Source organism: Capronia epimyces (assembly GCF_000585565.1).
Source record: "Capronia epimyces CBS 606.96 chromosome Unknown aczIQ-supercont1.4, whole genome shotgun sequence".
NCBI lineage: Eukaryota > Fungi > Ascomycota > Eurotiomycetes > Chaetothyriales > Herpotrichiellaceae > Capronia > Capronia epimyces.
In genome coordinates, this window is record NW_006912907.1 from 1,991,642 (window position 1) to 2,011,093 (window position 19,452).

The 19,452-nt window shown below is 55.4% G+C and overlaps 7 protein-coding genes across 7 annotated transcripts; 4 read left to right on the top strand and 3 right to left on the bottom strand.

Moving 5' to 3' along the window:
- Positions 1-307: 307 nt before the first annotated feature.
- Positions 308-1,657, bottom strand: A1O3_05344 (uncharacterized protein; the record flags this gene model as incomplete). The annotated part of the gene is made up of 1 exon (XM_007735469.1): positions 308-1,657. The coding sequence occupies one exon, from the start codon at positions 1,655-1,657 to the stop codon at positions 308-310; it is 1,350 nt and encodes a 449-aa protein (XP_007733659.1).
- Positions 1,658-2,829: 1,172 nt separating this feature from the next.
- A1O3_05345 (uncharacterized protein) lies at positions 2,830-5,103 on the top strand (the record flags this gene model as incomplete). Its single annotated transcript, XM_007735470.1, has 1 exon — positions 2,830-5,103. One exon carries the CDS (start codon positions 2,830-2,832, stop codon positions 5,101-5,103), a length of 2,274 nt encoding a protein of 757 aa, XP_007733660.1.
- Positions 5,104-6,186: 1,083 nt separating this feature from the next.
- A1O3_05346 (alcohol dehydrogenase (NADP+)) lies at positions 6,187-7,340 on the top strand (the record flags this gene model as incomplete). Its single annotated transcript, XM_007735471.1, has 2 exons — positions 6,187-6,261; positions 6,315-7,340. 2 exons carry the CDS (start codon positions 6,187-6,189, stop codon positions 7,338-7,340), a joined length of 1,101 nt encoding a protein of 366 aa, XP_007733661.1.
- A 1,723-nt stretch (positions 7,341-9,063) lies between these two features.
- A1O3_05347 (uncharacterized protein) lies at positions 9,064-12,078 on the top strand (the record flags this gene model as incomplete). Its single annotated transcript, XM_007735472.1, has 1 exon — positions 9,064-12,078. The coding sequence occupies one exon, from the start codon at positions 9,064-9,066 to the stop codon at positions 12,076-12,078; it is 3,015 nt and encodes a 1,004-aa protein (XP_007733662.1).
- Positions 12,079-12,446: 368 nt separating this feature from the next.
- A1O3_05348 (uncharacterized protein) lies at positions 12,447-14,783 on the bottom strand (the record flags this gene model as incomplete). Its single annotated transcript, XM_007735473.1, has 1 exon — positions 12,447-14,783. The coding sequence occupies one exon, from the start codon at positions 14,781-14,783 to the stop codon at positions 12,447-12,449; it is 2,337 nt and encodes a 778-aa protein (XP_007733663.1).
- Positions 14,784-15,326: 543 nt separating this feature from the next.
- On the bottom strand, positions 15,327-16,590 carry A1O3_05349 (protein phosphatase; the record flags this gene model as incomplete). The annotated part of the gene is made up of 2 exons (XM_007735474.1): positions 15,327-16,387; positions 16,437-16,590. The coding sequence occupies 2 exons, from the start codon at positions 16,588-16,590 to the stop codon at positions 15,327-15,329; spliced, it is 1,215 nt and encodes a 404-aa protein (XP_007733664.1).
- Positions 16,591-17,287: 697 nt separating this feature from the next.
- On the top strand, positions 17,288-19,395 carry A1O3_05350 (uncharacterized protein; the record flags this gene model as incomplete). The annotated part of the gene is made up of 2 exons (XM_007735475.1): positions 17,288-17,538; positions 17,586-19,395. 2 exons carry the CDS (start codon positions 17,288-17,290, stop codon positions 19,393-19,395), a joined length of 2,061 nt encoding a protein of 686 aa, XP_007733665.1.
- Positions 19,396-19,452: the final 57 nt, after the last annotated feature.

Below are 19,452 nucleotides of genomic sequence, written 5' to 3' on the forward strand. Positions count from 1 at the left end.
TCTGCTTGTGTTGCGTAAGTCTTTGAGGAAGGCACTCTATTGGGAGAAGGCCTATTTGCCCTTGCTCCGGCCTAGAAGTGGTATGGCAGTATCCAATGCATTGCCAATGGACGACACGAGTATCGACGTATTATCTGGAGGAGTGAACCCCCATTGTTGATCTGGCCCATCAGAGAATTTCGTTGAGGTGCACGGGACGTGAAAAGGGCTCAGGAGGCCGCCGGGGTAGCCCCAGCGTTGCCCGTCCAACACAACTCAATAATCACCTTCGCCATATAGTATGTAAAAAAATCTCTCGCAATTGTCGTCAGCGCAAAGTCGAGTCCTCCGGGTGAAGGAGGCAGATACCCCAGTTGGGCATACACGGTCGTCCCGCTCGACTTGCTCTTTCCCACTCGGCCCATTTGAGACGCATTTCTTTCCGCTCCCTATGGTCGACAGAGTGATTGCTCCAAGTGATATCTCGACCAGCGCTTAGGAGCGGACCAAGCCAACGATAGACCACGATGATCAACCAGACCTGGCGTCGCCCGGAAGCATCGGGCGAGAAGCTTTCTCGAGTCTGAAACATGAATTGCGTCTTACAACCTCGAGTATAACACCTGCCTTTACACTTGGTGCCTTCTCTACTGTCTCCAAACTCCCGTTTGTTTTCGTTGATGCAGGGCGGGCCCCTGACCCTTGGCGGGAGACGCTGAGTATTGGTACAGGCTCTGCAGAACTTGCTCAGGATATAGGGGTCGCCCAGCTTCAGATGCGGGCACAGTCGGAAGTCAATGGTTTGAAGAGCTGCCGCAACGTCCTTGACCTGAAAGACCTCCTTATACATACCACTGCCACCACTGGTTCGGGTGTTGTACAGTGGTGAAGGAGCCTGCAGGAGAGCAATCTTAGAGATCAAAAGTGACTCTGCCTTTGGATCTTCCAAATCCATGGCCGAGGTTCCCTTTTCCGGTCGGTCCGCCACAGATCTGTTGCGAATCGAGTCTCTACAGCGCGGACAAGGCTCCAGGGTCTCGACGCGAAATGGTGACTCGACCCCTGCCTTGATGCCGCGGATCGTCTTCTCATAGCCGAGGGTCCGGTGAGCACAAAGCCAAACTTGTCTGCAGTCTCGAGCTGTAGCTTCCTGCCTGATCTCGGACGCCGGGAAGGTGGTCCGGGTATGCAATTCCTGGCACTTCCCGCACACCAGCCTATCCAAACTGGTTGGATCTTGGTCACGTTCGGTCATGCACAGAAAGTCAAATAACTCTTTGCCGGCCAGCACGAAGGACGGTGTGCTGTAGAGATGGAAGAACCGGGAGCAGCTGTGACGCAAAGCAACCTCACTGCTAGGCGTCAGGTAGGGTTGAAGGAACATGAGTAGCTCCGTCGGCAACGCGAGAAAGCCAGACTCAACATTGTTGAAGACCGTTCTTTCAGATCGGTGAGTGCCAATGGAGGGGGCTTGCGGTCGTGGTGCACGTTCGATAATTACGGTGTCTGGAGTAAATGCGAGCTTTGAAACAAGCTCTTCATCCGATGGAGTCAGTGAGCAAGCTTTGCTCGGCCACCGCTGAATGGCATATTGATCATCCTCTTGCCCGTCATCCTCCAAGCCAGCGGCAGACTTGGCACGGGAAAACCTTCTTCGCACCCGCTCGAAGACTGACATTGTTGGACCGTTAGCGATTTGAGGCGGAGCGGCGGATTAAGAGCCCGATGACAATTGAAGAAATGGTTGACGATATGGCCAAGGAAACAAGAGTCAGCAATCGGAGGGCATCTTGACAGGTTGAGCAGTCTTTAGAAGTAAACAGAGAAGCTCTTGTCGGCAAGTGGAGGAATGGTCTGAGAGGAAAGGCGGCCTGGTCTGAGTTGGTTGCCACAGTTCATCGTATTGTCTTAAATATGAACAAGATTGAAGAGGAGCGTTATTATGCCTGAATACAACTGGCTCGTTGATTTGTGCCATTGGAGCCGAGGGGCACAGCATCAATTGTCGCAGAGGGAGGGGAACTGTATTAATCATAGTTGGCGGATGGTTGGCCGCTAATTTGCCCTCCCCACTGGACCATCTACTCTGTATCCATGCATGTGTACACATGAAGTGTGCTCTGTGCAGAGTACGGAGTACACAGTCAGATAACGACATCGAGCCTACTCTTTAGACTGTGGTAGCTATCGATAGCGACTGCGCCAGGCATGGCCTTGCGACAAGATGGACCGAGATGGACGGCGTTCGGCGGATGATCGGTGGAGGACGAAGAGGAGGCGCAGCTGCTGGTTGTGCCGGTGATGCGTGATATGGCTGATAAGCTGATGGCAAGAATGGCAGACGAGAACTGTCGGCCCATAATGGTACATAGGTACTACTAGGCTGGGAGTTGGTGCTTTTTAGTGGTGTTGGTGGTGGTGCAGGTGCTGGTCCGAGTTCCGGGTCCTTGCAGCGACGCGTCGATGGATCTGAGCGCGTAAAGTGCCAAGCCTGAAAAGTCCATGACGTCGTGACAGCAGCTTGAATTGCAATTGAATCTCAAGGAATGAACAGAGGCCTAGGCAAAGGCAAATGTTCAATATGAAGGGATGGCGGTGGCGTTTGGACTCTTTTTCTTTGTTGAAAGGGGGCACAGTACTACATAGCAGCCTCTGTGTAGACAATCTACCACCACGAGCCGAATGACCAGATTCTCTACTGGACTACGGCCTGTCGTCGTGACATACAAGCATCTATTGCCACCCTTCCAAACACACAGACGTCCTCCCAATAGATACGTCTCCAGCCTCCAGATCCCTCCCGTTCGTCTTCTTCTGTCGCAGCCGACTGATTTGCTACCCTTGAGCGCAATGGTGAAACGCAAAAGGTGTTCTATTCCTGGAGTTGGCGCTGATCTCCCACAACCGACGACTGTCCCTACGAACGTTGTCTCGGCGGCCTCCAGCATGATTCCTCCCGCTCCGGCACCCACTCGAAGGACAAGCTCAAGGAGGGCTTCTCAAGCAGCTCCTGCAAACATCGACACCAATCCCAACACCAACGAAAAGATCGAAGATGGACCAGGAGCCTTGCGAGCCTCGCCAGATGCCCAGCCGGGCGAACCAGAACACAGGGTAGGTAAGAAGAGAAAGACAACGGCGTCGGCCATGGCGGTGAAACATGAGTCAGGGGTTGCTGAGCTCGCTGATAGCCTTGGAGGGCAGCCAAACCATTCCACTGTTTCCAAAGCCAACTTGAAGCAAGATGACAGCTTGAACAGGGAGGACCCCGAAGTCGAAGACGATGACGATGCCAATCCCGAAGAACTCAAAGAAGTCATGTCCCGCCCGCCCCCTGTGAACAGTTCCTACCTCCCGCTGCCCTGGAAAGGACGGTTGGGATATGCTTGCCTGAATACCTACCTTCGGTATTCCAACCCGCCGGTTTTCTCGTCACGCACATGCCGCATTGCGTCAATCCTGGAACATCGGCATCCCCTGAGGGATCCGTCACAACCCGAACACGCAACCAAGAACCGACCGGACAAAGAACAGCCTGCTGATATTGCACGGGGGCGGGCGTATGTTGAAGCCCTAGGCCTGGCCAATGCGCGGGACATTGTCAAGATGCTGCGTTGGAACGACAGATACGGAATCAAGTTCATGCGCCTGTCGTCTGAGATGTTCCCCTTCGCAAGCCACGACATGTACGGCTACAAGCTGGCGCCATTTGCCTCCGCAACGTTGGCAGAAGTCGGCCTTGTGGCTGCAGAACTCGGTCACCGTCTCACCACCCATCCGGGCCAATTCACGCAATTGGGGTCTCCTCGGAAGGAAGTCATTAGCGCCTCAATCCGCGATCTTGAGTACCACTGCGAATTGCTCGACCTCTTGAATCTTCCCAAGCAACAGAACCGTGACGCCGTCATGATCTTGCACATGGGAGGGGTGTTTGGAGACAAGGAGGCGACCATCGCCCGATTCAAGGAGAACTACCTCAAACTGCCGCAAGGCATCAAAGACCGTCTGGTGCTCGAAAACGATGACGTCTGCTACAGCGTGCACGACCTTCTGCCTTTGTGTGAAGAACTGAACATTCCGCTTGTCCTTGACTTTCATCACCACAACATCGTGTTTGACGCGGACAAAATCCGCGAGGGCACACGGGACATCATGGACCTATACGACCGGATCAGAATGACGTGGACCAGGAAAGGCATTACCCAGAAGATGCACTACTCTGAGCCTCTCCCATCAGCGATCACGGGGCGGCAACGACGCAAGCACAGCCCTCGAGTCGCCACTCTCCCACCATGCGCACCCGACATGGATCTGATGATCGAGGCCAAGGATAAAGAGCAGGCCGTGTTCGAACTGATGCGGACATTCAAACTGTCCGGATTCGACACGTTCAGCGACATGATCCCACATGTGCGGAACGACGAGAACAGAGCATGGAAACCACCGAAGCAGGCCAAGAAGCCTTCGAAAAAGAGATCTCGGATCAGTGACGAGACGCACGCCGAGGAGGAAGAAGACGGTGAACATGAGTCTCAAGAAGCCCTGCCGCCCCTTGTCATCCCGGAATCAGAAGTAGGCATGGGCGGGCCCGAGGGCCGTGTCTACTGGCCGCCCGGGATGGAAGAGTGGCTGCGCCCGAAGAAGCGAGAAGTCAAACCCCGCGATCCAGAAAAGGCCAAAACCACTGCCCAGCGCGCTGCTCTCAGACGCGCAGAGAAGGCAGCGTGGCAAGCAGCTCAGGAAGCTGCCGCGGCCACTGTTGGTACAGAGGCACCAAGCTCGGTCGCGAAGCTCGAACATGATCAAGCCAAAAGTGTGTACGAGGTGCCCAAGGGCAAGAAGCCGGTCCGGGGCGCTCGTGCCAGCACCAACACGCGGGGAAAGAAAAGCGCCAAATCCGTTCCCACACCCAGCACCAGCGACTTGGCCTCTGATTTCAATCAAGATGACGAGGACGAGGACGAGACTGGGCTTTCGATGGCTGATCTCACAGATACAGAAGAGGCCTTTGTGCCACCTCTACCGGTATCAAAGGCCGAGCGGCAGGCACCCACGCGAACGACTGGGGGAAGACAGGCGAAGAGAAAGGCTGTTAGTTACGTCGAGGATGACGGGGATGACTGAGTTTGACCTGATTTCGGTCAAGTCATGCAGCTGGTCCTGTATCTGTACTCGTACAGTACAGAGTATTAATAAATGTTTGTTTTGTTCGCTCTTAGGGCCGAATTCAGAAACAAACACTGAAGCACACCGGGGCAAACATAGCCCGAAGGACTTTGGCGGAAACTTGCTTAGCTTTGCGCTCCTGAGGCATGTGTTTTGTCCGGTGTGGACATTCACGATACGACGGCCCAACTGGCTCCGGTAATTGGTTCCAGGGGTGCAGTTCGGTGCCAGTGGAGGTACGTAGTGTACTCGTAGTAGTGGTAGTGGCGGTGCAGCAGGCTAGGATCTGGTTCGAGACCTCGTCTGGCTGGCTCATCGGTGGGTCGGAAAGATCGGTGAAATACCCGGGCTGCCAGATACCTAGGTACCTAGTATCGTATTAGTGTACGAGTACTGGTAGCAGATTACACAATAATTGGTAGGCTGGAAGTACAGGTGAATGGTGTTGACTGCAAGTATTGTGAGTCTGATGCCAGTGCGCACACAGGTGTCGATGAAGAAGAGCGAGGGAGCGAGGGGCTAAGGCTGCGATGAGGAGTGCCCGTATCCGTACTCCGTATTCTGGCCTGCTATTACTTACGTCATGAAGACAACAGAAGAGAGGCACCAAGAGGAACCAAAGCATCGTCCCGTGGATTTGTAGGGTACTCGTAGACGGAACCTGAGGGGAGACTCAGGCCCCTGCGCCCTTAGAGGCCTGAGGCCACTCTCCGCGGAGCTTGTCCATGACTCTTGAGACTTCTGTTGCTGGTACTGTACGTCACCACAGTTGCAGGTGGTGACGGTGACGGGACCGCAATCCGTGCCTCCATTAGCCTCAGAGCCCCAGGTGCAATCCCACCCCTATGCCCACTATTACTTCGTACTTCCATCTAGCATCGACTGTACCCGTCACTATTATATCTGGCCCCGCGTGTCGTTGATCAAGACACTTAAATTTTCAAAAGGTCGTTCGTCTCTCTTGTTGTGCCCGCCATTTTATTTTTTGGTCAAGAACAAACAGCTACAGCTAGATCGCAAGCATTGAATACATCAGCTACAATGGCGTACCCCGACGAGTTCGAAGGCTTCATGATCGAGGACCAAAAGAAATGGACCGAGTTCAAGAAGAAGACAGTATGTCGGCACTGTCCTAGATCCTTCCTACCTGCGCTGACTCCTTCATCCAGTTCAAACCTAAGGAATTCGGAGACCACGACGTTGACATCAAGATCGAGTGCTGCGGTGTTTGCGGATCTGACGTGCACACGATCAACGGCGGTTGGGGTGATGCTCCTCTGCCGCTCTGTGTTGGCCACGAGGTGGTTGGCCATGCCGTCAAGGTTGGCCCAGCAGTCAAGAGTATCAAGGTCGGAGACCGTGTCGGTGTTGGCGCTCAGATCTGGGCTTGTCTCAAGTGCCCTCAATGCAAGAGCGACAATGAGAACTACTGCCCGCATCAGGTCGACACATACGGAGCCCCCTACCCCAAGGACGCCGATCCCAACGAAACCATCACTCAAGGCGGGTATGCCTCGCACATTCGAGCGCACGAATACTTCGCCTTCCCCATCCCCGATGAAATCCCATCAGAAGCCGCCGCGCCCATGCTTTGTGCCGGGTTGACGGTCTGGTCTCCTCTCGTGCGGGCAGGAATTGGTCCCGGCAAGAAGGTGGCTGTCGTTGGTTTGGGCGGGCTAGGACACTTTGCGGTAATGTGGGCGAATGCACTTGGGGCTGAGGTCACCGTCATCTCCCACTCGCCGAGGAAGAAGGACGACGCGCTGAAGCTGGGTGCGAAGGAGTTTGTGACAAACAGCGAAAAGGGATGGGCAGACAAGTATGCGTTCGCCTTCGACTTTGTCCTCAACACCGCCGACATGACACACACCTTCGACATTGCCGAATACCTCTCCATATGCAAGGTCAACGCCAGCTTCCATCAGGTAGGCCTCCCGGACGAGCCTCTGCCCTCTTTCAAAGCACAAGCCTTCACCACCAATGGGAGCTCGATTGGCGCAAGCCACATCGGTAGCAGACCTGAATGTTTAGCAATGTTGAAGCTAGCAGCGGAGAAGAAACTCTTCCCCATGGTCGAGACAATCCCCATTTCAGAGGCAGGATGTGCCGAAGCCGTGTCCCGAGTCCACGATAACAAGGTGCGTTATCGATTTACTTTGACGGATTACGACAAGGCTTTTGGTCCCCGGGACTAGTGGCATACAGGACCAGACACTTCACATATCACAGCACTGTTGGCAGAACTGGGAGCATTATGCGGATCGTGTCTCTGCAAAATTGGTTTGTCGTGGAGCATATCAAGACTCGCAGATAAACTCGCATGGCCATATTTGGTGCCGTCCCCCTTCAAATCTTGTATTATAGCCTGCCTGCCAGCTTTCGGCGCATGGCGACAAGCCACAAATATGACATGAGGGCCCAGAGCCTGTTCTCATAAATATACATTCTCGATGCTCCTCCCAATGATATCAAACTCATGTTGACCTCGTGTAACTATTTTACGTGAAAGCTCACTTGCTTGGAACCCAGTCCCAGCCATTTGCCGTCGCGAACTGTTGACTGGCTGCGCCAATGAGGGACGTTGCACAGAGTACAGAGCCGGGAGGCCGGGAAGCGGACAACTGGACGCAGCCATCTCGAAGCACCGGCAGAAGCGCTTGGGCGGCTGGTTGGACGATGCAAGCCATCCGGGGATGATCCCCATTAACGGTGGTGTCGTTTAGTGGGTGGCGTCTTGTCCGCTTGTGGGACGGATAAAAAGTGCTCTTGACCAGGGGTTGCTCTGCTATTTCCGATCTTCCAGGTATTATCATCTGGGCTGAAGCTAGGGAGGCCTTAAGGCCTAAAAGAACCTCTGGGTCCTGGCCTCGGCCTTAGCCCCTTAGGTTTTTGAGGCCTCTGGCTCCCGTGGGCTTCCCGCACTAAACCATCCTGGATGATTCCAACCCGGGGTGCTCAAAGTGACAGGGATCCGTGGCTGTCGAAGCATCGGATCTTGAACGTGGGTGAGGATGGAGGAAGAGTGGGAGGGCCACCGTGTTTCGCTGTGAGTCCCGTCAGCTGTCAACGATTCTGACAATCTCAGAAGAGGGTGTGAGGGTTGGCGGTTGATCGTCGTCGTTGAGACGCTTGTTACCGGCGCCTGGAGGCGCAGTGGAGAGGCACGGCCGACGAGCCAGGCGTCCAACCGCGAAAGAAGGGTCGCGTCTGCCTCTTCCGAAGCCTTCGACAGGCCTCTAGCAAGCTACCGAACTTGACTTGACTGCTTCTGGTCCCGGCGCCTGCCACCTACGGAGTCCCTGTGAGTTCCCTGTCTAGCACGGAGGATATCTCACCGTCGACAAGAGATAGGTTAGTGGGCGGGCGCTCGCGTACACCGTAGAAGCATTGCTGTATGCCAGTGGCGGCATGGCTCATCTTTTTGACAACCGCCATGATCCATTCCATCCTCCTCTCCCACCTCCACACGCCGCGCTGCCCTGGTCCCATTTGTGGGCAAAAGCTGTCAACTTCTCATTGTCTTTCCAGCCTCCTCCTCTGGCCTGTTCTTCTGCCTCGTGTGCCTTTCCTGCCTTTGTGCCGATACGATGCCAACATTTCCTGTTCGTGGCTACTTGCCAGACTCGCGGTGATATACAATCTTGTCCACCGCGGCGCCCTCTCTTCGGACGGCGTAGTTAAACATCGAGGCCCTCGATCCGACTCGAAATTTCCTCCTACGCGACATCTCCCCAAACCCTGAGGCTATCACTTGCCTCGATGGAACTACCGTCTTGGTGTTAGCTGTCCCTACAATCTGTCCCTTGTCGGTTCCTTCGACAGGCTGGCTGGAAAATCTTCTGACCACTGTCATGAAGTGCTTATGAGTTGGATACACACTTTCCTCCAAAAGTCCGGGGATGTCAGTCCTATAACGCTATGGACACCGGTCTGAAGAAGTTATGGAGTCGCCGAAAACGCAAGCGTCACGATGGCATGCGAGATTCTGGCGTGGGCAGTCTGCGGAAGAGTCAGAGCACCGATCAAACTGGCCGTTCCATAACCGATACCCCTCGAGCAACCCATGTGCACGATTATTCGATAGACCATGTGTTCAGTCATGCGAGCCCAACCTCGACGGCAACCAGTCCTCCGATATCAGGCCCCGGTACCAAAATGCAGCCTATGCTGGCTGGGATCGTAAGGCCTCCGACGTCCCTGTCACGGCCTGGTACGTCTGGCAGCGACAGTCTAATGAGTGCTATCACTCGCGCCGCAGATGCCATTGCCAGATCAGAACAAGACTACCAAGCGTCGGCAGAGATGCACCGCCAGAACGGGCTCGGTACCAAGGCCCCTCGGTATATCGACATATTCTCACTCTACAATGCGAAGGGCGTCCATTCTCCATCTAGATACAACGAGGATGTCGCCGAACGCAATTTGGATCTGACTCGTGTTGCACTTGAAGGCTCACAAAACGGCTATATCTCCTCCTCCAAGTTTCAAGAAGAAGTTGCCATCAGGAACGCATACCCATCCCCTCCCTCAGATACCAGTATCAAGGTCTCACTTTTGCTCTCGCAAGATGGAATTGACAGACCACGCTCCAGCGGGTGGGTTGGGAATATGTCCAGCAGAACAAGCAACCATCCTCAGATACCTCGAGGGCCCGAACATCGCCCGGTGTCAAGGGAGCAGAACGTGGAAAGCTCTATTGGTTCACATTTTCGCCAACAGAGTGACCGATCGTTAGAGTTTCAGCCACAACGGCACGAATTACCAGCTTCACTGTCCCAACTCAACGGAGTTGCATCGACAAATAGACACCCAAGCCACCTGTCGTTAGCAACCCGTCCTCGCCTAGACGGGACGGCAGATAGATCTCCTGAATATTCCCCGAATCATACAGGCAACCCTTCGGATCATGAACCCGTGCCAGTACAAACTCTTCGCAGCTATCAGCTTACAGCGGCTGAACTAACTCAAGCTAGAATAACCGACCGCCCCCAGCCTTCACAGCTTAAGGACGCAAGGTACACAAGAGGCGCAAATGGTTCTCAGGGCCCTGGAGGTCCTCTAGGCTCACCTTCCAGTCATAGTAATACGCCTTCAGTCAAGCGCGCGATCAAACTTCCTAATCGCACCATCCTGGACTTGACTGGGGATGACTCCGAAGTCTTTTCCGAAGGAGCTCCTGAGTCAAACTATAGCTCGTCGCCTGTCGTTGAAGACGCGAAACTCGACACACTGCGCAGAATTCGTGGATCTGCTATCATTGGACCCACAGCAGAGGATAGAGCCACCGTTTCAAACTCTCCCCGGACGAAGCCAACACCGGGCTTTTCTGAAAATGTCCACGCCCGTACTTTTGAGGTTGCGTCAGCCCAACAAGATCAAGACTCTACTATAGAGCCGTGGGCGTCAGACACTCATCCAAGAGGTCCCCGGTCTACGAGCGCCTTTTCGGGGATCAACACCATTGTCTCCTCGTCCCCTCGAGCGAGTGTCATTCTTGGAACTCCGACTACACTGAGTAATGGCCTTGCTACGGGAGGGCATTCTCACCCGCAGGAGGCGACTCCTAATCAGCAGAGTAGGGCGGAGGAAGAGACATCGGCTTACCAGCCATCTATCCAGAAAGCGCCTACCAAAGATGAAAATTTGGTACGGAAGCAAGCAAAAGCAGCCCGTGTTCAAGTTGAGCAAGAGTCTGGGTTGAAGCCTAGAATGATTGCCAATGGGAGTGCGGTCACGTCCCAGAAAAAGCAAAACGCCTTTCCAGAGCAAGACAGGTCACAAGCAACGCAAGCATCCTCATCCTATTCCCGAGATCCTGGGGGAATGCCCTCAGTCCAACCCTACATTCACCTGGCTTCCGAGAGTTTGCAACCAGTCGACGCTGTGGGTGCAAATCGGGCGCCTGGAGTGATTGCGAGGGACTTCGCAGACATTGCACCCAAGTCCACCCTTTCTAGCGTCCCTGAAGACGCAGAGCCTGAGGGTAATAGACGGCCCCAAAGGTCTGGCCGGCTTGGAGATGAGAGACGATCTCATAGCCCTGCTGCGAACCTTGACAGACCCTATGCAGGAGGCCAGTTTTCGGCGAAGCCGCCCATATACGAGTCTACAATTGACGAGGCAGGCCTTGCGCGGAAGCAAGCAGAGGCTCGTGCCGCTTTGATCCGACTTCAGGAAAGTTTGAACGAGAACTTTCTCCAGCCTATTCCCGCACCGTTAGTACGGTCGTCTTCAAGCCCTGGAGTCTCGAGGCGCACGTCGTCCTTCAGCGACCATGATCCTGTAGCGCCAGCGTCCATCTTCACGCAGATCAAGAACGACTTCCCCGAAATCAAGGTTGAGGCTGAGAAGTCTGTCGACGGTGGTGGATCGGAGACGTCGTCTCATGGGCTCACCACACTCCCACCCACCAACGGCCCTGAAGCCGTTTCGAGGGTTAAGCCCTCTTTTGTTACGGCTCAACGTGACGACGGGCGTCGAAATCAGAAAGGAAAACAGAGGGTTGATGTGGCCGCGGACCTTGGTGGACCTGGCCCGCCGGTCCTCACCGATCAGATTGATCTGAAGCAACCAATGTCACTGTCACTACCGCCTCCGCATCTCTTTCACCTAGATGGTTATATCAGTAAGCAACAGCAACAGCCTCCACCGAGTCCAGGCGAAATTTCTCTTTCAAGCTTCCCAGTACCTGTCTCATCGCCGAGACAGTCAGCCAGAGCGGCCAATCATACTACCGGACCACCCCAAGATGGAGAACAACAGCTACATGCCCCTGCGTCACTTCATTCGCGGCCGGGCAGTGGCAGTGTGGAGGTTCGACGGCAGTCGAGCCAACGAAGCCATGCGAGCAGCGCCTCTGCGTTTAGCATCCCGTTTCATCTGATCCCGGGTCGGTCGAGTAGCATTCGCGACCAATCGGTTGTGGAAGAATGAGAGTTGGATCAGCATCCTTGGACATAGGCTCCCCGGAAGGGAACGTAGGCAATGAATGGGGACGGGGGTAGAGGAGTATGAGCTACCATATATTCATATATACATTTTATCGAGGACGACGCCACCGTCGAGACTTTGATATCTCGTTTGAATGATGAATCAATTAGCAGGCCTGGCGAGGACCAGCTATCTACACACTTGTACATCAGAGAGCAAATTCCTGCATCTGCTTCTGCTTCTGGAATTTGTAGAGGGTTTCACATGGGGCGCATGGCCAATTGCGACAGGAAGTGAGACTGGACCAGACAAGACCAGGCACCAGGCAGACGACCGCTGTGTGTGATAGAATAGACGGCGGACAGTCGCCCCTAGAAGCCCCAGACCTTCATCCAGCCTTGGCCAGTACGAATATCTCCCCTGGCCGAGCGGCCATATTCGACGCCGCGGCGGTGCTCGCTGACCTCCTCTTCGCCCGGAAGGCGGAGCCACTCGTCAACGACGTCGGGGATCTCCTCTTTGACGTGCGACACGACGACCAGGGCCTGGGTGTCTTGCAGGCCGGGGAACAAGGGGCCCTGGCCCGACATGGACATGGACATTGATGTAGGTTCGCGTGACGACTCCGACTTCGACTCCCCGCGCTCGAGCCAGGCCATGGCCTTGTCCCTGGTGTCGGCCGACAGGCCGGAGAAGGCTTCGTCGAGGATGACAATGTCGGGCTGCTTGATGAGGGCGCGGAGCAGTAGCAAGAGCCGCTGGGCTCCGAAAGGGAGCTTGCCGAACGCGTGGGTTTCTCGGTCCTTGGCCCATTCGAGCCCCGACGAGTCGCCACCACCACCACTACTACTGTCGCCAGCATCAGGAATGTCCTGTCTCAGCTCGGGCTCCCACCAGCTCAAGAATCGGTCGACCAAGGCTGTGCGCTCGGCTGTCATCTGCGGCGTGCCGGCGTAGGTCTCGGCCCAGGCGCTCTCCAGCACACGACGAACGGGGAAGTGCTTGGGGAAGAAGGCGTGGATCTCAGGCGACGAATGACCGATACGTGATTGAATCTCCCATAAAGACAGGCCTGGCTGGCCCGGGCTGGGGAGCCGCGTGCGACCGAAGAATTTGATCGGCAGGCTGTACGACTGGGGATGGTCAGATGTCAGCAGAGAGAGCAGGGTGGTTTTGCCCGAGCCGTTAGGCCCCAGGAGGGCGAGCCGCGTGCCTTGCCGGATCGCGAGGTTTAGCCCAGGCTCGGAAAAGCCGGGTTGAGCGGGAGGATGGCCTAGGACCGTCTTGTCGCCGTATTTGACCACCACCGAGTGCAGCTCGATCAGTGGCTCGCCTAAAGGCCGCTCAGTGTCGCCAGCTGCCAGGTGGTCCTGGGTCGGAGAAGACGAAGAATGTCCATCACCTGCGGCCAGCGTTCTTGGTTCCTGCGTACCGGCAAAATGGGCGGGTAGCGTGGTAGTCAGAACTAAGAGATCGTCGAGACTTGCACTGGAGCTCTTTCTGCTGGATTGCGCAGATTCCCATCGCTTCGCCGCCTCCGGGGAGAGCTTGGAAGGGTCGATGGTTCCGTCCTCTAGAAGGTACTGCCCGAAGCTGGGGTCGTGGATGTGCTCGAAGACTGGATGCTTTGACATGCCTCGCTCATTCAACACATCGCCCACGCCAGATGGCGGAGGCCCGTACTTTGCAGTCATGAGCCTGGCCATCTCGCGGTCAAGTCTGCGTGCCGGATCACCATCACCGCGATCCACGTGCGTCCTCGCCGGCGCCAGGTCCAGCCACCGGCACAAACTGAAGAGCACTTGGTTCTTCTCACCCATCAACGCCACCGAATGGTTCTGTCCGAGGATGACAAGATGCGTGATCCAATCCGGAATTGGGTCTTGAGGACGCAGCCCGAGCACGAGAAGAGGCGATGATCTGTAGGCAAGCTCGCGCAGCATGGGTGACAGCGTGACCAGCGTAGGGGGGTCCAGACCCATGAACGGCTCATCGAGCAAAAGGAGCTCAGGCTTGCCTAGCAATGCTTTGGCAATCCTGGCCCTCCTCGTCTGGCCGTTGCTGAGGTTGCTGACTGGCATGTCGATCAACTTCTGCAGCCGCAGGTCGGAGATCACTTTGTGCAGAAGCGGCTCGTCGACATGTTTCTCCGCCGGGTCCTTTGTAGGGTTCAATTCCGTCTCACCTCTCAGATACTGCAATACTGACCAGTCGGTCTCTTCCCTGCGGCTTTCGTAGCGAGCACTGAGATATGCACCTCTTATCCCACTCGACACTTGGCCCTTTCCACTGTTGAATCCGACATACTGAATAGCCCGCGACGGGACGCGGAGTCTATGGTCTTTGCGCTCGATCTCTTCCGAGGCGAGGTAGGGGAACGATCTGGCGCTGGGCGGGAAACAGAGATATGAGCCGCGTAGGATCTCGAGGAATGTGGTGCCGTCTGTAGCACTAACGACTGCCCAGTGCTGGTCCCGTCTCTGAACAGGCTGGTCTTCATGCTGGACTGTGGCAGGTAGTTCAAAGGTCAAGTTCGGGAATAGAGGCGGGTTGGATGGAGATGCGGAGGAGTGAGAGTGGGAGTGGTCGCCGTTGGCTGAGGGATGTTCTTTGTAAAAGGTGCCATTGCGGATCTGAACGAGATTCGGACATGTATTCACCTGGCCTGTTTTGAGGCCCTGGGCCAGTCGAGCGAGGGACCTCCGCATCTCCTCTGCATCTTGACCAGCCGTGCTGGAAACTGTGGGAGGTTAGCCATGTTGATATATGGGAAGAGCTGCTACAGCAGTTACAGGACTTGGACCATCTGCCCGGAGAAGTCCAAGCCTCCCCGAAAAATGGAGAAGATCATCTCCACCCCTTGCAGAGATCCATGGCCGGGGGCTTAGGGCTCAGGAGGCAAGGCTGTTCGTGGCCAGTCAGTCTTGGAAGAAAGGTCTCAGTCGCTCTGCGCTATTCGCAGCATGTTCGTCTTCACGGACCGTTGTATGAAGTAGGGCTAGCTATATCCCTAGCTCTGCCTGTGTAGGTATTGTACATGATATCTCAGCCACCAGCCTGGCTATCACCACGCCGCCCAATGCTGCAAATGGTCGAATCTGCATGAAGAAAGCTCGAATCGTCTCAAGCCCAGCCGTTGTCCTCTCATCTCAAACGAAGCCCACGCCAGCAATTCCCTGTCATCATCCGTCGAATTGTCAAGCATAATCCGTTCTTTCCTCAGCCCAAGTCGTGAGGTCTTTTCCATCATCCTAGAGGAAGTATTCGTTTCGACCACCCCTCGATGGCGGAACATGTCGTAGCTCATCCTTCACCGCACTGAATAGTTTGAAACTCGGGTTCAAATCTTCATCGACGTGACATACCGATGCCAGGTTTCCGCATCTGTAGCAGTAATTTGGTGCGCTCCACACCGTCACCACATCCTGGCTCTTGAAGTGATATTTGTAACCTTCATTGACCAGTTGATGTGCCCGTGCAATGAGGTTGAGTCCGTTGACGTGACAGAATTCCTGGCTAACTCGATCTCCGAACAACCAGCCGGCGCCGCGGGGAGACACGGCCCACGTCTCCACGTCTTCTGGATCGGACCACACCAGATCGCAGAACGCTCCTTCATGAGGGATTTCTTGTGCTCGAGCCACAACTCTGACTTGGTCTAACGTTCGAATCTCCGGAGATAGACCGCCATGGACACATAATATCTTGCCGTCAACTATGGCTCCGAGCGTCATAAAATCAAAGACCTGGCAACATGCCTTCCACACCGAAGTGTTTCCGTATTTCTGAACGCATTCCTCGTAGAAGCCGTAGACTTGGGTGATCTGGCGGGATTCATGGTTCCCTCTTACTAGTGTGATTCGTTCCGGGTATTTCGCCTTCAAGCAAAGGAGCAGTGTGAGAGTTTCGAGTGAGAAGTATCCGCGATCGACGTAATCTCCTAGGAAGATGAAATTCGCATTTTGTCGGCGTGAGATGACGTTGCCGGACTCCGACCTCTCGTCCTCGAGTTCTGATTGTTGTGATGAGGTGATGTCTTCGGCGTCACTGACCTCACTGCTCTTCTCGCTTGGTGAATCGGGGTGTTCTGCACCTCCAAGTTTTAGCTTCTTTTTCAGTTTGGGATTCGTGATCGTGGAAGGAGGTTCGATGTTTGCGGCGGTGATGATATTTGCGGGTGTGGTGGGTGTTTCTGGAGCCGACTCGTTCGGCATGCCTCCGGCGACTCTGAATAACTCGAGTAGGTCGTAGAATTGTCCATGGATATCGCCACAAATCGTGACTGGGGTGGAAACGGGTTGGATGTTCGACTCTGCATCTGGTCAGTAATAGATCGCCAGATGATGCGCACTCTAACTGACCTTCCATCATGTACTCTTTGACGATTTCGCAGAGTTGTTTCATGTGGTATTCTGAAAGGTATTTGCAGTTCTTTGCTGCTTCAAGCCACTCGTCGGGACCAGCCGATCTCTTGAGCCGTGCTGGGCCTGGAACTGGCACTTTCACTGCGCCCATGGTGCAGGTTCGAGGGAATTGACCTGGGTGGGATTGGCTCGTGTGTAGGTCGCTTCCTTTCCCAGTTGGCAGACTGGGGCTTTTGGCACTTTGCCTGGTGCAGGTGGGAAACGCAGCGCCCGGACGAGATCGACGTAGTCAAACACCTTCCGCTTGGGGAGGCCACGGAAGGCGCGCAGATCGTGCTCGGTCACGTTGCGTGACCGGCGCCGGGGGGGAGGAGGTGAGAAGGGCGTGTTCTCGGGACTCTCCTCCTCGAAAACAGGGAATTGCTCGCTGTCGGCCTCCCTCTTCAAGGCAGAGTCGGCGGCGGTGGCAGAGGGGCGGGCTGAGGAGGTAGAGGCGGCGGGCTCGCTGTTGTCAACAGCAGGCGAAGACGACGAGGACGAGGGCGAGGAGGGCTTTGTGGTGGCAGAGGCAGACATCCTGCACGTGACTGGCGTGAGTGCCGGAACCGGAAAAATAATAATCCGAGAGGAGGAAAAGGAATGGAATGGGCGATATTTATGGGAGGGGACTTGCCAACACATGTCGTCCACCTCGCCTGTGTCGCTCTGGATTCACACGTTTTCACATGCTCGCCATTGTGGTGATGCTGAACTGAGGTTCTATTGAGACTTGCAGACTTGCATAACTACCCGCGACCCTGTCATTGTTGGCTGTGTCGTCTACAAGCACAATCAAACCCCGTCCAACCATGGCAAACCCGACCAAAGGGCGCTCTGGAGGTGTCCTGACCGTGAACGCGGCCACCAGAAAGAATGCAGCTCCACAGTCCGGGTCCGGCTCTACACCAAGGGCTCCTACCCCGAGGCTGAGACTCGTCATCCGAAGACTGCCACCTGGACTGACCGAAGCTGAGTTCTGGGCGGCGCTAGGTGACGAGTGGAAGGTCGGGGCTGGGAAGACGGAGTGGGCAGCTTTCAAAAACGGAAAGATTTCCAAAGAGTGAGGGGCTCTAGCCCGGTAGTTGTATCCTAACTGACCAGCCATAGTGTCGCCAAACCGTCTCGGCCATCGAGGGCGTATGTCAAAGTCAAGGAACAGTCATTACTGGATGTCCTCGCCACTGCCATCAAGGATGCGTCGTTTCAGGATGCCAAAAATACCAGCAAGGACCCATGTCTATTGGGACCTCCCTCTCTAGAGTTTGCGCCATACAATAAAACACCAAGTGGCCGAACCCGCCATGATGGGAGACAGGGCACGATTGACCAAGACCAAGAATTCATCGATTTCTTGCAGAGCCTGACCGAGCCCATCACGAAGGCTGCTTCGAATGGAGTGGACTCCGGCGAAGGCAAATCCGAAAAGGTCTCTACGACGCCGTTGGTCCAGTATATCAAGGAGAAGAAGGCCAACAAGGCCAAGGAATCTTCCCAGGCCAAAGCCGCGAAGGCCCGCGAAAGTAAAGAAGCAAAGACCTCGAAATCGGAGACTCGTCCCACTGTTGTCGTCAAGGGTAAGAATTCCTCGGTTGCGGAGAAGGACAAGGACAAAGAGAAAGAGCGAGTAGCCAAAGCCACCCAAGATGCGGTCAAGGCCATCAGCAAGTCCGTGGCTGCAATGCCTGGGAAACAGAACCCAGCGAAAGCCGAGGCCAAACCATCGACAAAGGAGCCGACGTCTCAACCGGCACCGGCACCAGCTAGAAAAGAACGGGAGCGAGGCAATGCAAGTGCTGCTGCTCGTATGCTCCAGCGTGATTTGGGCTTGGTAGCCAAAGAAAGCAAATCTCAGCGAACCTCTAAAGCGTCGAGTTCGACTCCTAGTAATACTGCAGAGACTGCGACCGGGTCGTCCACGAAAGCAGCGGCTACTAGTGCTCCATCATCCAAGAGCGCGGATACTCCTGCAGCGCAGCAGAAACAGGCGACCTCAACACCTTCTACTCCAACCACGACAGCTCCGCCCACTGGTCCACGGGCATCCCGCCCTGCCAGCACTGCATCTGCATCAGGCAAAGCTTCGACGACAGCATCTCAACGGTCTTCCAAGACCGGCCCCCAACCATCGTCAGGAGCCAAATCTGCATTCCTCAAACACGCCAACCCCTCGCAGGGGATCACTGAAGACGTCTTGCGAAGCGTTTTCCAGCAATTCGGGACCATCACTCGATGCGAAATCGACAAGAAGAAAGGTCTGGGCTACATTGATTTCAGCGAAGCGGATGCCCTCAAAAAAGCAATGGCTGCCAGCCCCGTCAAAGTGGCCGACGGTCAGGTCGTCGTATTGGAGAACAAACCCCAACATGGAAAGCGAGGAGGCCAGGGAGCACAGAACCAAGGGTCCTCCGGGACCACCAAGGCTGCAGCCGGTACGGCCGCTCAAACACAGGCACAGGCTCAGGCACAGGCACAGGCACCGGCCAAAACGAGTTCGCCAAAAGTCGCTACAGCATCGACAGCCACCGCTCCCAACCCACCGTCGACGCAAACATCAACAACGCCAGCGACGACGGCAGGAAGCACACCGCCGACGGCGACGCGAGGAACTACTCGAGGAGGAGGTGGTGCAGGTGCAGGTGGAGGACGGGGCGGACGAGGCAGCAATGCCCGAGGCTCGGGGTCGGGATCGGGGACGGGATCGAAACAGGGACAAGGGCAACGCGGCGGAAAAGGCGGCGGGAGACGTGGCGGGGGCGGTGGCGGTGGCGGTGGTCCAACCTCAACTTCGGACTCGACAACCACTGCTGCTACTGCTGGTGGCGGTGGTGGTGGTGGAAGTGGTGGAAGTGCAAATGCAAATGCAAATGCCAAAGCCAAAGCCAAAGCCTCGGAAAAGGCGGAAGCGAAGAAAGAGTGAAGGCCGCAGCAAGAACCTTGCCATCACTTATATTACCACTGGTGTGTGCTCGTTGCT